General features: G+C 46.4%; 1 protein-coding gene across 6 annotated transcripts in view; it reads right to left on the minus strand.

Annotated features, from left to right (window-relative positions):
• SLC24A2 (solute carrier family 24 member 2) overlaps positions 1–16308 on the minus strand; it is a 221026-nt gene that overhangs the window by 28327 nt on the left and 176391 nt on the right. For all 6 annotated transcript variants that reach the window (XM_084898080.1, XM_084898083.1, XM_084898081.1 and 3 more), the window contains 2 exons: positions 14736–14834; positions 12204–12322 (listed from right to left, as the gene is read on the minus strand). In XM_084898080.1, the coding sequence (XP_084754206.1) occupies positions 12204–12322; positions 14736–14834 (218 nt within the window). The remainder of the gene's footprint in view (positions 1–12203; positions 12323–14735; positions 14835–16308) is intronic.

Raw genomic sequence — 16308 nt, forward strand, 5'->3', positions numbered from 1 at the left:
ACAAAGCCCTAGGGGCTAAGAGTGGAACAGAGAGCCATAAACACATCTGCTGAGCAAAACAAGCAAGGTCGGGTAGGCACACCAAGAGTATTAATAATGTCACACTCCACAAAGTTTTTTAAAAGGCACCAATAAAACACGCGAAATGTCTAGACTATGTGTGAGGCATTCATCTCTATAGACTGGGGGCAGTAACTCAGGCAGCTGAAGGATGCACAGTGCCTGGTGGACACCAGGGGATCAGTAAATGGTAGTTATTGTTCCTCCTGCCATTAGTCTCATCTCTGTGACTAACTGGCTGTGTGACCCGAGGCAAATCAGTGGAAATGCTGGACTGGCCAAAGAACATGTACCCCGTGTGGTCTATAGGCATCTGGTCTTGGTGTATCTCACTGCCTTTTAGGCTCCAGGAGTCATTAAAAACCAGGCCGTTGTGAGGCAGAACTTCTTTGTCCCTGAACTGCTTTAATGCGGGATAACCCTGGTGTCCAAGAACTTGTCATTCAATTTACTGTATGGACACTGGTAGATCAGGAAAGACAAGCTGCAGCCATAGGCTTCTGCAGAACCTTTAGAATAGGCACTTCAGAGTTGAAGAGCCCTGACTCATTGAGGCCACCCCTCAGGTGACAGATGAGGACCCTGAGATGAAGTGACAAGCCACAGAAAGTTCACAGTGCAAGGCGGGGCCTGGGTGACCTCCCTTCACTTCCAGCTCAAGGCTCTTTCCCCACTCTATTATGCCTCTGTTCCTCAATCCTAAAACACAGGTAGAGACGTGCTTTTTGCCCAATCACACCAGGTCTCCCAGCTTTATTTGATAACAAATTTGACCAATTAAACAACAACAAAAAAATGCTAGCTAGAGCAAATACAAGCAGTTAATTGATATCATTTTCTTGAGCCTGGGCTAATTCTGGTGGTTTGAGTGGCACATGTTTCATAAAAAACGCTGATCAGAAACATCTGATTCTTAGCTGGCCCTTCTGCCGAGTGAGGACACAGTGAAAACACTGCCGATTATGAACCAGGAAGCAGGCAGTCACCTGACACGTGCTCTTGGGTCTCTCTTGGGAGAAATAAGTCTCTGTTGTTTATAAGCTCTGCAGACTACTATGTCATTTTTGTTATAACATCCCGGGCAGCTTTGAAGGGGAAACAGAAAGCAGATTTGGGGTGTGGGGATAGGAGGGGGCATTGTGATCTTCTCTTTCTTCCTCTTTCTCCTTGGGTGATATCTCTACGGTACAAATTAAAAAAAAAAAAGAAGTGTGAGTGCTAAGATATCAACAAATGTCTTCAAATATAGAAAAAGAAGGAAGTCTTGTTCTGTAGCATCACTGTCCAAGAAAAAAATAATGCAGGAATTCAGCCCTGGCTTGCTGAAGAAAGAGGTGACAGCTGAGTATACCAATGGCCAAAATGAGGCTTGGAGATGTTATGGGTATTATTGCATTGCTTGATGTCTCTCCGGACTCCCATCACTGCCGTAATCCTGCACCAGCTACCTCTCGGATGAACCTCCAGGGGACACTGTAGGAGATGGATCACACCCTTTACAACAATAAACTTTCCCGAGGCTAACGTTAGCGAGGACAGGAATAGAAGGTGCGTTATTTCCAGACGCCGGCGTTCAGTGTTCAAAGGCCAACAGAACCTCAGCCGGAGAAGATGCACTACAACACAGCATCGTCTTTAAACAAGGACTCTCCGCTTCTCCTCCTACCTCTGTTCCCTTCCATTATGGAAGCATTAAGAATACTGTCTCCGACAGAGGTGGCGTGTTTTACCTTTCCAATTAGGTTTCCTGGGGAACTGGGGAAACGGTCTGTGGGCTGGTCTAGTGCGCATGAGGAAGGTTCCCAGGGAGAGAAGACACCCTGACAGCACCTGCCTAATGAGGGGATTGCTAGGGAAGGGATTTACAGACTCACCCGCTTCTGCTCCAGATTATTCTTTTACAACATTATTGCTTTTGCCGAGACCAGTTTGGCTCAGTGGATAGAGTGTTGGTCTGCGGACTGGGGGGTCCCGGGTTCGATTCTGGTCAAAGACATGTACATTGGTTGCGGGCACATCCCCAGTGGGGGGTGTGCAAGAGGCAGCTGGTCGATGTTTCTCTCTCATCGACGTTTCTAGATCTCTATCCCTCTCTCCTCTCTGAAAAAAAAAACCACACACAAAAAAACAAAAAAACCCCCAAAAAACCACACAAAACATTATTGCTCTGAAAAAATTATCTGAGATAATCCGTAAAGAGCACTAAGAACACCACTTGGCACACAGTAAACACTCAATAAAGGTTGGTTATTGTCATTAGGTTTAAAAAATAGTCAGAGAAATAATTTCACATGAGAAAGTGGTTTGACTAAGTGAATTATGATACTTCCAGCAATACCATCCTATAACTCAGTTATTTGATGTGAACGTGGAAACTGTGATAGTTTTGTTCCTTCATCTATCCAGTCACACAGCATTTACTGAGCACCCACTGACTGTAGTAATGCCAACAATCTAATTCATTTTCCTCCTAAGTTAAGATGAATAAATAACATGAAAGGGAATATTTCGCAGCCCTATGGAGAAAATGCTATTTCATTTCAGGAGGTAGGCTGTAAGTAGACCTTCTATCAGAAACAAAGCTCCCAAACAGATGGCGAGACTCAAAATATTGTGACACCTTGATTCTGTGTTTTGCTCAGAGTGAAAAGCAACGACAGAGCGGGAACTCTCAAAGGTACAATCACCAGAAATGCAGAGTCGCACTTTGATAGAGTGAGAGGCTCTGAAACGGGCAACTATTGGGCAAGTGGGAAGTGCCTCCCAAGGCACGTTCCAGGGTGCTTTCCACTGTGTAACCTTAAGCGACACCAGTGCTTTCGTACAAAGGAAATCAGCTGAAAAGAGAAAAACCCATATGGTCAGTGTATTCGTCTGCTTGGGCTACCATCACAAAATGCCGTGTTCATCCCTTTTAAAGATCTCGTTTTTGAATAAACTTTTTGACTTTGAAACAAATCATTGGATTTTCTTTCTTGCTGGAATTTATTTTTAAATGCCTTTCAACCCACTCATTCTTTATTGAGTCTTAAGAAAAATCTCTTCATGTTTGTTCTCTTGGGTTTGTGTTTTTTACTAATATCCCTCATTTTCTGCACTCCATTCTTATCTCCTGTTAGTGTCACTTCCATTTTTCTAAGAGATAAGTACAAAATGCATCTCTTTTTGGAAGGAAGAACCATCCGAGACATTTATCTTGCCTTCTGTGTGGACAAGCTAAACCAACAAGGGCTAACATTTAAGCAGCAAACAGAATTAAAAAAAAAAAAAGTGATACATTTCTGCTCACCTCGAGGTAAGAAATAATTCACTCTTCTTCTGTTACTATCCTATGATTTGTTTTACATACAGATGGAAAAAAAATCTAACATCAATGATAAGGTTTCACTAAGTATTGGCAACCTGAAAAAAAAAAACCTTAATTTGCTTCTACGTGACTTTGAATGGAAATCAAGGTCTTGAAATATTCTGCTGTGAGTGATGAAGCTGTCTGGACTTCAGTTTTCCCAGAAGCCCCAAAACCATTTATTATAATGTATAATGGCATTTGGAGAGTCTGGTGAAATGCAATTGCTTTCCTTCACTTTGCATTTTTCCCAAATAATTCTGAGGTGCAACCTACTGACAAGATAGATTTCTTTCTGGATTGCTGTTGTAAATTGGTTTTCTCATAGTTTTCATGGGCTTCGTAAATCCTGCTGATACAAATCACAAATGATCAGCCAGCATAAAAGCAACGGGAGGACCATAAAAAATAACTCAAAAATCATTCTCATCATTTTATTATCAATTGGATTGGAATTACTCACAGGAACAGTAGTATTAATGTCAGTATTTTTCTCGGGGTGGTAATGGAGTCCCCCCACCCCCCCTTTTATTAATAGTCAGTCAACCCTTAATGTATCTTAGATGAATGATTAATAGACATTTTTCAAACGTTCAGAAAGCACGATGACAAATGGTATAATTAACAGTAAGATTCTTAGGGAAGATATAATTCTTTGTCAGTATTCAAATTTAGGCAGAAACTAGAGTCGGACCATAGCTATCTATTTTTAAATATGTTCAAAAGGCCTCAGAGTCTTATCTCTCCCCATAATGGAACACGTGTACTATGGTTTGGCAGGAATCTCTGTTTTTGTTTATTTTATGGTTAGCGTTGGGTTTTCTCTGATACTAATGAGTTTCTTTTCAAAGGCAATAATAGATCTAACATGGCCTCGGCCTTGGAAAATTAAGAGGGATGGAGGACCTTTGGATATTCTTTTCTTTCACTGTTAGGCCCTGGCCTCTCCCCCGACCCTGCCCCTGGGCCCTGGTAGTGTCAGATACACAGACACGGCCCCCTTCCCACCAGAGCCTCCATTCCTTGGGGGCCAGAATCTCTTATGTTTCAAGAGATTGGGATAGGTGGTCCTTGGCTGTTTTTAAACTTTCAAAATGGTGGACCTGGTTATTACACATTGATCAGGTAGAACAGATAACTGCTCTCTGAATAATAGGAGAGTTTGGGGTTCACAGTCTCCCTGTTAGACCTCACCGCTGGTAGGACCGCAAACATTTCCTAACAGAGTGATATCTGAGAAAGAAAGACTCAGATGGATTGTAGGTACTACCTGCTTAGACAATCAGGAAAACCCCCATCAGAGCTGACAGTTTTGCCCAATGCTGATTATGAAGTCTCCCCAAGGGGCTCCAAAGTCATAGCTGTAACTTTAAGCAACAGCAATCCAGTCCTTGCTAAGGATGCTTTTGTGATACCCCCAGCGATCCAAATTGAACAGAAGAGAGGCATCCTTGCTCATTTTTTAGAGAAATCTAAAATCACAACCCCTCCCATCATCTTTCCCTGCTCATCCTTTACTCAGTCACTAGCGCTCCACCCACCATTTGACCAGCGCTCTGAGGCTTCATGGCAAACACTCCTCGGAGGTCACATGAAGACCAATGCTGGACTGAGGAGAAATAAACCAGGGATGCGTTCCCAATGGGACACAGGAAGCACTCAACATGGTAAGGTACTATTTAAGTTGTAAAGTAAGGAAATAAGAAACAGCCTGCATTTTACACATATCTCTGCATCTATCTATCTATCTCTCTATCTATCTGTCCATCCATCCATCCATCCATCCATCCATGCACATATCTATTTCTCTCTTTTTTTCTAGGTATATGCTTTTCTTGTATAAATCCGTTTGCCCACTGGTGCATCTGAGCAACTCTAACCAAAGTCAGGGAGGCATTTTAGAGACTAGATGAAATAAAAGCTGCAACATATAAAGTGCCATCTCACAATACACAAAAATGTAGGACAAAATAAAAAAAACAAGTTAGACTTTCAGATTTCAGAATCTACAAAATTGGCAAGGCATTTCCCTTCTACCCTCTCCCTGTGAGTGTGTGCTCACAGGGCTGGGGGGGGGGGGGGGATATACACAATGAGGAAGTGACGTGGCATGAAGGACAGTGACGCGGCACCGGGGGCCGAGACCCAGCAGGGCAGCCAGCCTCATGCAGCCAGCCAGCCACGTTCCATCCCCTGGCCCCTGGCTAGATGGGCAGAACTGAAATGTAAGAAAATGATGGGTTCTTGGGTGGGAGAGAGCATTTCTTTGAACTGCCTTTCGAACCTGGATAAACTCTCCACACTGAAAATGTGAAGGTTGGTCAGTTCTCAGTAGCAGCTCAAACCAGCCCCTTCTACATTAGAATCAACAATACTGTGCCAGTAGCCAATGGAAATAATAAGCAATAAGCCCTTTAAGAAATCGCATTATTGCCGAAACCGGTTTGGCTCAATGGATAGAGCGTTGGCTTGCAGACTCAAGGGTCCCGGGTTCGATTCTGGTCAATGACATGTACCTTGGTTACGGTCACATCCCCAGTAGGGGGGTGTGCAAGAGGCAGCTGATCGATGTTTCTCTCCCATCGATGTTTCTAACTCTCTATCTCTCTCCTTTCCTCTCTGTAAACAATCAATAAAAATAAGAAAAAAAAGAAATCGCATTATTTTCTTGATTCCACAAAAGATACAGATGAAGCAAAAAGCCTCCTGCAAAGGGTTCCCTGGGAGAGGATATTTTAAAATGCTTTTCGCTGCCGGCATAACGTCTGTATGGAAGAAGGCTCTCAGGGATGGGATGAAGCGTTGATGTAAAATTAGTTCACTTGTAAATAGGGTTTTTAAAACGGCACGTTAATTACATGGAACTAGTCTCTCAGGAGAAGCTTGGTGATGAGCACATGGTGCATGGGCTCCTCACACCCATTAATAAAGTGGATGTAGCCGAAACCGGTTTGGCTCAGTGGATAGAGTGTCGGCCTGCGGACTGAAGGGTCCCGGGTTTGATTCCGGTTAAGGGCATGTACCTTGATTGCGGGCACATCCCCAGTAGGGGGTGTGCAAGAGGCAGCTGATCGATGACTCTCTTTCATCGATGTTTCTAACTCTCTATCTCTCTCCCTTTCTCTCTGTAAAAAAAAAATCAATAAAATATATTAAAAAAAAAGTCGATGTACACCTCATTATTGATGCATTTTGGTAAAAACACAGCCAGGAAAGAAAGAAAACCACACCACAGGAATGCCCTGAGTCATTTCTGGGAAACTGTGCTTCGGGTGGCCTGAGCACTCCAACAGCACAGGCTTTTTCTAAGCCTGGAGTTGCAGCCCTAATTTCCCCCCCGTCACCCACTCTTCCAGCCCAGGAACCTCAGCATCATCTACAACCTCCTTTCCTTGTTCATGCTCTACGACCGATGTATTATCAAATCTTCTCAGCCTGGCCTCAGAAACAGACCTAAATCTAGCCACTGCCACCCATGCCGCAGCCATTGTCATATGGGCCTCCACAGCCATTTAAAAAACATTTTCCTAAGTGCTTCTAAGAATAGCCAATGCCTGTGTAACGCTTACTGTGCACCAAGAACTGTTAAGAGCATTTCATCCTCACAACAATGATACGAAGTAGGTGCTGTTTTTCATTCCTGTTTCACCAGAAAGGAGACGTGGAGAACAGAGAGGTTCGGTGACATCTCCAAAGTCACACAGCGGGTAAGTAGCAGACCTGGGATTTGAATTCATGTCGTCTGTCCCCAGAGTCTCTGCTCTTAAACCACTAAAGCCTATTGCTCTTTTAATTTAGCCCACTGTTGTTTCTGTAGTTGCATTTTTGGGGAATAGGTGAATACAGGTAAGTGGTTCAAAACTCAAAAGGTACAGAGACTAAGTGCCGGACACTCCCTCCCACACCAGTTGCTCATCACCAGGCTCCTGGCGCGGAGGTGGTCAGCAGGCCCAGTGTCGTCAGCAGCATCCCAAGCCAGTGCTTACGTCATATCCCTCTCACACAAATAGAGTATGCTGGGTGCAATCTGGCATGCTGCCCTTTTCACTTAACAGCATATATTGAAGATAATTCCTTCAGTGCACGAAGAGCATCCTCAGCCTTTCCTTTCCTTTTTTTTTTTTAAGACTGCAGATGGTCTAAACTAGGGGTGGACAAACTTTTTCTGTAAAGGTCCAGATAGTAAATATTTTAGGCCTTGTAATCCATATGGTCTCTGTCATACATGCTGCTTTTTTTTTTTTTCTTTTAAAGAAAAACATTTCAAGATGTAAAAACATTCTTATCTCATGGGTTGTACAGGCCACATTCGGCCACGGACTATCGTTTGCTGATGCTTAGACCCACACAGGCTTTTACCTGGCTGCCCTGTACCTAGCCTTCTCTCACGCCGGCCTCCTAACCATTCTGAAAGAGCTAGCTTCCCACCCTACACACCTCATGCTGCCCCTGCCCCCCCGCCTCTCCCTACAGGGGGAGTTCAGACTGCCCGGTGGTGCCCACAGTGCCCTTCCCAATCCACGCACTTCTTACCATGCCTACTGCGCTGGTCTGTGCCCCCGTCAGCTCAACTCCCACAGCGCCTTCCTTGCTCTCCTCTTTTTACAAAACCTCTTGCCCCCAAATCCAATCCTGCTCCACAGCCCCAGGGGCCTTTTCCCACGCAGATCCCATCTGGGAACCTCCAATGGCTTGTTGCTGCCCTAGAAGGAAGTGACCCTCCTTATCATTGTCTACAAGGTGGGCCTGTTCCGCCTGGCCCTCTTGTCCAAGCTCATTGCCACACATCTCACTCCCTCCCCCAAGCCACGCTGACTTTTCTGCTCCGCAAACAAGCCAAGCTCATTTCTGCCTCTGTGGGTGCTGTTCCCTTGGCTGGCTCCTTGGAGGTCAGTCCCGGTTCAAACTCCACCTCCTAAGTGTGGCCTTCCCTCATCTCCCAACCTAAGGGGCCGCTCTCCTGGTCCTCTCTTGCATCATCATGCTCTACTTTCCTCACAGCCTATGGCCATCTAGAATTGTACCTCGGTTTGTCGTCGCAGTCTCTCCGCTCCGCTAGAGCGTGTGAGCATCCCCAGTGCCTAGCACATCCCTGACACTACGAACCTTTTGGTTAAACAGCGGAAGAATTTCAGCCCAGTTCACCTTTCCTAGTGGATCTCTCCTCACTCTTCACCTTATAGTTCCGTTGACCTTCTCACCAATCGCTAACCATGAATTACCCTCTTAAAGTTTTACACCTTTGCACATATTGTTCTCTTGGTCATGTTCTCCTTCTCTGAGAGACAAACTCCTTCTCACCCATCAATACCCAGCTCAAATGTTACCTCTTCTAGGAAGCTCTTATTCTTTCCTCCCAGAGCATTTTGTACAGACACTGGGCCATAATGATTTATTTATTTACTTTTACACCCTGATTAACCCAAGGATTTTATATATTTTCTAGTGACCTGGTGTATGGATTCATGCACACTGAAAGAAAATTAATTACCCCGTTTCCCCCAAAATAAGACAGTGTCTTATATTAATTTTTTCTCCCAAAGTTACGCTAGGTCTTATTTTCAGGGGATGTCTTATCTTTCCATGCGCTAGGTCTTATTTTTGGAGGATGTCTTATTTTCGGGGAAACATGGTAGAAAGTGGCCGGCAGGGCAGGATTGGACAAGATGGGCCAGGCGTGCCCTGGAGCCAACCTCCTACGGTCCCTCCCTGGTCAGCTACAGCTGGGGTGGCACTGTGGTTCAAAGCGTGTCTGTGGAGTGAGTGGAGGTGCCTCTGGCAGGTGCAGTCCCTCATCCTGGCCTTTGGGGATTGGGCCAAAACTGGCCTTCTGACAACCCCCGAGGGGTCCCAGAGTGTGAGAGGGCACTCTGCAAAGTTGCTGTCATACAGGGTGTGGAGAACAAATGCAAGTGTGCAGTAAACCAGATTTAGGGCTGACAGTGCCCCAGCAACAACATAACCCAAGGCCAAAGGTGGAATCTTGTGGCCCCATGAGGAATCGGGGTCCCTCCTCTCTGGTTTCGGGGTGTGTTACCCGAGAACCACCACGGTTAAGTCATTGCAGCTAGGCAGCTCCTGTGTTAGAGTGTCTGCCCTCTGATGGTCAGTGCATATCATATCAACTGGTTGGATAAACACTTAGCTTATTAGCCTTTTATATATATAGATTTATATGGTAAGTATGAACATATAATATAAAAAGAAGCACTTAGCTCTGTAATTCCCCTAATAACCCTAATGAGGCAGGTGCTATTATTATCTGTACTTTGCAGATGAGGAAACTAACGTGAGGTTAGGTAACTTGTCCTGGTGAATCTGGAATTCACTACCAGGTCGTTTAGCAGCCGGCCGGCGGTGGCTCTTTGTCCTTGAGCTCTCAGCATGGCAGGGGAAACGGATCTGTCCTGTTTCCCTGTGTGAGACCTGGGGGCCATAGCTTTGCTCAGGGAGGGATCAGTTGGGACTCTCTCACTTCCCTGTTGCAAGGTGCTCCCTTGTGGGGGGCACAGATGTCCCTCTGCCAGCCAGATGGAGAGGCACAGCGACCAGGCTGCCCTCCACACACCTGTGACTGTGCCGTCACCAAGGGCAACCAGATGTCCTTGGGGCCTTGCTCCTGCTGCCACATGCTGCTTATCCATGTGGACATAAGCCGCTCTGCCAGCTCACCCCTGAGCTAATGCGGAGGGACCACAGGGCTCTGGGAAGGAGGGTGAGAGCCCAGAGGCAGAGGGAGACAAGGGCAGAAAGAGCTGCTGCTTTGTTATTCTTTCCTTTAGTGATTGATTTTTCCCAGCTTCATGAGGCATCGCCGACAAATAAATCCTATATATTTAACACGCACGATGTGAAGATTTAAGTATATATTGTGAAACGCAGAGCAAAGGAAACAATTACCCAGATGAAAAGGCAACCTCTGGAAGGGGAGAAAATGTTCGCAAGGTGTATATTTTTTAAGGGGTTAATATCCAAAACATATAAGGAACCCTTACAACTCAGTAGGAAAAATTAAAAATAAATCCTGGTTAAAAAATAGACAAAGGACTTAAAGAGGTATCTTTCCAAAAAAGACATACAATTGACCAGTAGGTATATGACATATGCTCCACCCCTTTACTCTCCTTTATGCGAAGAGACCTTCCTTGCATTAGCATGTTTCCTAAGTGCAGGTCCCTCTGCCGCAGTGTGTCCTGGGATGCGGGGGAAGAGTGTGCTAGGCCGGGCTCCTCTGATGGCTCGGTAAACTTTTCAGCTCACCGGGAAAGTTCTGTCTAGAGAAGTGGGTCTCAGACGTTAGGGCAGTGCTACTCACAGTGCGGTCCTTGGGCCAGCAACATCAGAATCTCGGGGAGATCGTTAGAACTGCAGGTTTGAATTTCAACATCATCTCCCAGGAAATGCTTAAGCATATTAAAGTCTGAGAACACCCACTTAGGTGCCTGATTAAAATGCGAGCTTGGGACTCCATGTCTTAGAAATTTGAATTCACTTGATCGGGATGAGATACAGGTACCACCTACTTTTTCTTTCTGCCTTTTTTTTTTTTTTTTTTGCCACTCCGGCACAGAAGCAGAGCAGCTGCTATATTTGGACAGTCCTGAGATCAGATCTCAGCTCTGCCACCTACAAGCTAGGTAATCCTGGGTAACTGCTTCATCCTGCAAAGCTTTAGCGTTCTCAAATACACCTAACATGGAGATGCTAAATTACTTTAGCTTCGCTGTGGGCTTTTATTTTTAAAAATATATTTTTACTGATTTCAGAGAGGAAGGGAGACAGAGATAGAAACATCAATGATGATAGAGAATCACAGATTGGCTGCTACCTGAATGCCCCCCACTAGGGATCAAGCTTGCAACCTGGGCACATGCCCTTGACCAGATTCGATCCTTGGACCTTTCAGTCCACAGGCCGACTCTCTATCCATTGAGCTGAACTAGGGCTAGGGTTCGGCTGTGGGCTTTAAAGGTGAGAACACGTAGAAAGTGCCCAGCGCCAAATCTGTGGCACAAGGTCAAACAGCTATGCCCTGGCTGCTCTGCTGATTGGGGCATACAATACTGATTACTTTCAGCTGCCAGAGCCCAAACAGGGCTCACTGAAGTGTGGAACCTGTGGTTTCTCTGTTATGTAATCCTGACCTTAAAGACAGAGAAGGTGTCAGACCACTTTCTGTCAAAAATTACCATGCATTATGAATCACCTGGGAAGCAAGCCAAAGATGCTGCTTCCCAGGCGTCATTTTTCATTAGATACAGGACCTCCATTTTGTTGTTGTTCGTAATCCTCACCTGAGGATATTTTTCCCCTACGGATCTTAGAGAGTGGAAGGGAGGGAGAGAGGGGAAGAGAGAGAGAGGAACATCAATGTGAGAGACGTGCATCGATCGCCTCCCACACATACCCCCAAGTGGAGCTGGGGATTGAACCTGCAACCCTGGTACATTCCATGGACCGAGAATCCTTTTCCTGATCCTTTGGTGCATAGGCTGAAGCTCTAACCACTGGACACACCGGAGGAGGTGGGATCTATATTTTTCGATTTGATGCATGAGTTCTCCAACCTCACCCCGAGAAACACTGGTTTAGAGAACATGTGTATTTATTCAGTACCCGGAGAGTGTGAGGCACGCAGGATCCTGGGCTGGTGCTGGGAGGCACACACGGGAACAAGTAAGACCTGGCCTGGGTCCTCCCCGCCGGGAGCCGGGCTCCAGGGAGAATATGGGCTCCATGGACATCACACACAGAACAAAGCCCAGCAGCCCCGCAAGGCCAGGACGAGAAGCCGTACCTGGGCCTCCGCAGCTTCAATGCCGTGGGAGAGGTTGCCGTTTTGCACAGGCTCTGAAGCATCACTGGATGTCGTCATTTCCACTTCCGTGCTGGTGCTGTTGGGCAGCTCGATTTTTTCTGTGGCATAATTGGGACACACACAAACAAAGCAAACGGCGTCAATGGGGTAAGGACCTTACTGGAAAGAACCCCTAACATACTGGCCCAGGGAGACGACTGGGGGTGGTTTCTGGGTGTGGGGGGGAGATAAGACTGGGGTTGCACCATGCGGCGAAGGTGTGTGCCATTCCTCCCCGGGCTTCCTAGCAGACCCAGCCCTCCTGTGCCAGGCCAGCAGCGCAGGCACCAGCCAGGCCTGCCTGCCTTCGGTGGGAGGAGGTGAAAAGCTTCCCAGACCCGCTGGCCATGCTAGGTGTAGAGTCTCGGACTTTGGGAGGCCACAGAGCTGTGTGGTTCAGTGTCAGGGTGGCCAGGAGCACCGGGATACCCATTAGTATCAGACATGAGAGTGGCAGGCTGCTCACAGAGTATCAAATGCTTGCTTTTCCGGCAACCTCAGAAGAACCAACAATTTCTCTCACTGGTAAAACATCACACAAAATAATTGGAGAGTCACACAAAAATTGTTGGAGTTGAAGTGGCCAAATTTTGGAAATCATAGGGAAATGTTCGTTCGTTTATGTATTCACTTGTGAAATATAGAGGCATAAAATATGTATATATGGAAAGCCCCAGAAATTCAAATTTATTTTATCTTCCCATGTTTTTGGTAGTGACAGTGACATGCATGGGATGATCTGCTGTGTGTGGCTACGCCAGTTCATCCCAGAAGCGTGGCCCAGTTATTTACTAGTAAACTAAAAAATGCTAAGCATGGGGGAATAGAAAAACTCTGCTTGGGGGAGTCTATTGACTGAAGTAATTAACTTTAGGATAGGCCTGCAATGGTCAAACATGACCCTAGCAACACAGGGTGCTGGGTACCAAAATGGTGCCCAAGAAAAGACATGAACAGATGAGAAGAAACAACCTCCCAGGCATGAAACCTATCCCAGTGCGTCTTAGCTAACGCCGTGCTTTCACATGGCAGGCTGGGGTCTCAGCACCAAAGAACGTGTGAAAAACACTTGGGACTCACTTTGAAATAATTTTGGAGATACGCTTTGTAACTATTTATTTTGGTGACAAAGTTGTTCAGAGACCCAGTCTGCACAGGAAGCATCCTTGGAGTTATGTGTCCTACCTTCTCATGAAGGGTTAAACCCAAGTCTCAGGTCAGCCAGTCATTACGAGAGGGACCGGGACGGAACCCAGGCATCTAAGTCTTGTACTGCAAGCTGCCTCATTCCACAAAAATCAACAAGTAGTGCAGGAAAACAGCTTGTATAATCGAACTTAAATATCAGGAGCAAAACTCAGCCTATGGAATTAGAGGTTTGTGCTATGGCTTTGCATTTTTAGAATACAAAAGCAAGATAGGTTAATTCCAAACAATTAGTCCAAGTTCACAGAAGCATAAAGAAGCAGAGGGGGGAAAAAGGTATAATTCATAATCCCAACCCCAAGAAGTAGCTATTATTCATATTTTAGTGTTTGTCCTTCCAGCTTCTTTTTTTTTTTTTTCTTCTTCTTCATACCCAATAGCATCTTGACTGTTTCTTGGCCAAAGATTTCCCCTGAGCTGTACGTCAGGTAGCAGGGGAGACAGAAAGTCTTCCAAGGAGTCACATTATTTTGAATGCAGCACTGTTGAATTTTGTCTGCAGATAATTTTAGTATCTTGGGCAATGGCATCATTTACAGCACAGATCCAGATTAGGTTAAATTTAGTTTGCATTTAGAATTGGAGAGCGCTATTACAGTTACAGACAGGGGAGGAGGAACAGGCTCTAAGCTAAGATAAGATGCCTGAATGTCCTGATCTAGCCACCGGGGAGCTCAGAGAAAGTCAGCAGAAAAGACCTGGGCTAGTGGCATTGCTGAATTCCCGAGAAAGGGGAGGCTGAGGCACCTGGCAGGGACTCTGCCACTTGGTTAGGAGTCACCAAGTAAACCAGCTGGCAATTCAGTGGGTGTGCTGTATGCGATGTCATTCATGTAAAATTTGGTTACCAGGCTAGAATTTCAGAACAGGTGCTCTCTCACTTCCTGTTAAATAGCCAGTGATATGTGTGTGTGTGTGTGTGTGTGTGTGTGTGTATGTGTGTGTGTGTGTGTGTCCTCTTTATGTGGCGTCCCTCAAGTGAAGTGATTTTTTAGTCTTCAAGAGAGATGTCTGGTTTAGGAGCTGGCTTTATTTCAGGATCCTCATAGAATCCCTTTCTTCTTGGAGTTCCCCTTGGGCAGGAGACAGAGTGTCTACCCAGGGCCTGTACCCACCAGGGGCCATAGACTCCGCCCGCCTGACACTCAGGACAGGCTGAGCTGCAGGCGTCGGTGTTCGTGCGGAGTGAGGGCGCACTGGGTCCTGCTCTCCGCTCCCCTCCACGCCCTCTGGGAAGGGCACTGGGCCAAGTCTCCCTGCACTCACCCACGTGATTGGCAGCCCCATTCTGCCTCTCGTTCTCATCCACCTGGCACTTCTTCTTGGCAATCTTGTGGAGAATGGAAGCCTTTTCTCTGAACCTCCCTGAAGCAAGAGAAAGTGGTGGGAAGGAAAGAGGATGAGGAGGAAAATGGAGAGAGGCCTGTGGCAGATGGCGAAGCAGTGGCAGAGCAGGCCCGCGGCTTCTTCAGGCATATTGCATTGTGACGGCGCCCTCGCCTTCCTGTCCAATCCCTGTGGGGAGGGCGCTTTCTTACCTGTGTGGATGCTTCAGCTCACTTCTCTATTTGAGAATCTCAAGCTGCCAGACCACAGACCAAAGGTTTCCCTGGGATCTCTTCTCTACCTCCCAATTGCTTACAAAGCACAGATCCTCCCCCAAACTCCCCCTGCTGCGAGATCCAAAACAACTCCAAAGACTCAGAGCGGTTCTGGGGCTCAGCCACATCTCTGGGAGTAAATGCTCACCCCAGACATGGCGTTGACAATGGGAAGTCATGCCCAGGAATCCTTTGGTTTGAATTTAGTTTTCAGATGTGTATCATACTGAGCACTGCAGAATCTGAATGAGCATCAGAGCTTTCCAAATTAGCTGAGTCAGCTGCAGTTAAAGCATCAGGGAGGCAAGTGATTCCACCTGGGGGGCTTTGGGGCGAGGAATGACCAACTGAGCACAGAAAGTGATGTCTGCTGGTGATGAGATGCATAGAGAAAGGTGCTGGAACACATACCAGTCTCAAAGTAATCATTTTAAACAGCCATACCACATGCACAATGCTTCATTTCTTTTCCATTACTGACACAATTAACGGGTAAGTGCATGCAACAAGCAGAGAAAAAAAAAGCATGCAAAAAGTGTAGAGATTAGTGAACCAAAATATATTTTTCTTTTCTAATCCTTGAGTTTCCTCTGCTGTCCTTTCTTCCTCCCTCTACCCCCTTCCCCCCCTCGCGCCCCCCCCCGGAACTTTCAAGGTACAAAGAAACCTTATTTTAAACTGATTATTGCTCTCTGGTTTGGTGGTTGGGGTCTTCAGCAGCGTATTAACAGGGGATCTCATTCTACTTTTCCAGTTATACCAACATCTAACCAAATCCAACCCCAAGTGTTTCTCTTCGAGAGTCTCCCAGGATGGGGCATGGCAGGCTGGCACCCACCATAGGCGGAAATCATGGGGTGTGGTCATAGTGGTGACTTGTGTGTGATTGGTTGGGAGTGCCCGAAGCTGTAAAGGAGAGTGAGATCAGTTGCTTCCAGTGGTGAAAGTGACACAGGACAGAGCCCTTTCTGCTCACACGCTCCACTAGTCACAATGCTAGAGGCCTTGCTACCACAGAGGACGCCGCTAGGGTGGAGGAACCTGAGTCTTGGCAGTGAATGTGCTCCAGAGGAGCACTCACAGGAAGCAGAGGAACAACACTGTGTGGAGAAGGCCAGCCCGTGGCCGGGGCTTCGTGAGGCATGAGGAGGATGGGTTTGGTAATGGGCATGATGTTGAGGTTGAAGGTTGGCATTAGGTTCACCATGCTGCAAAGTTTCCTGAATTTAGTTGTTTCT

This window comes from Pipistrellus hanaki (genome assembly GCF_964339955.1).
Source record: "Pipistrellus hanaki genome assembly, chromosome: 11".
NCBI classification, from domain to species: Eukaryota; Metazoa; Chordata; class Mammalia; order Chiroptera; family Vespertilionidae; genus Pipistrellus; species Pipistrellus hanaki.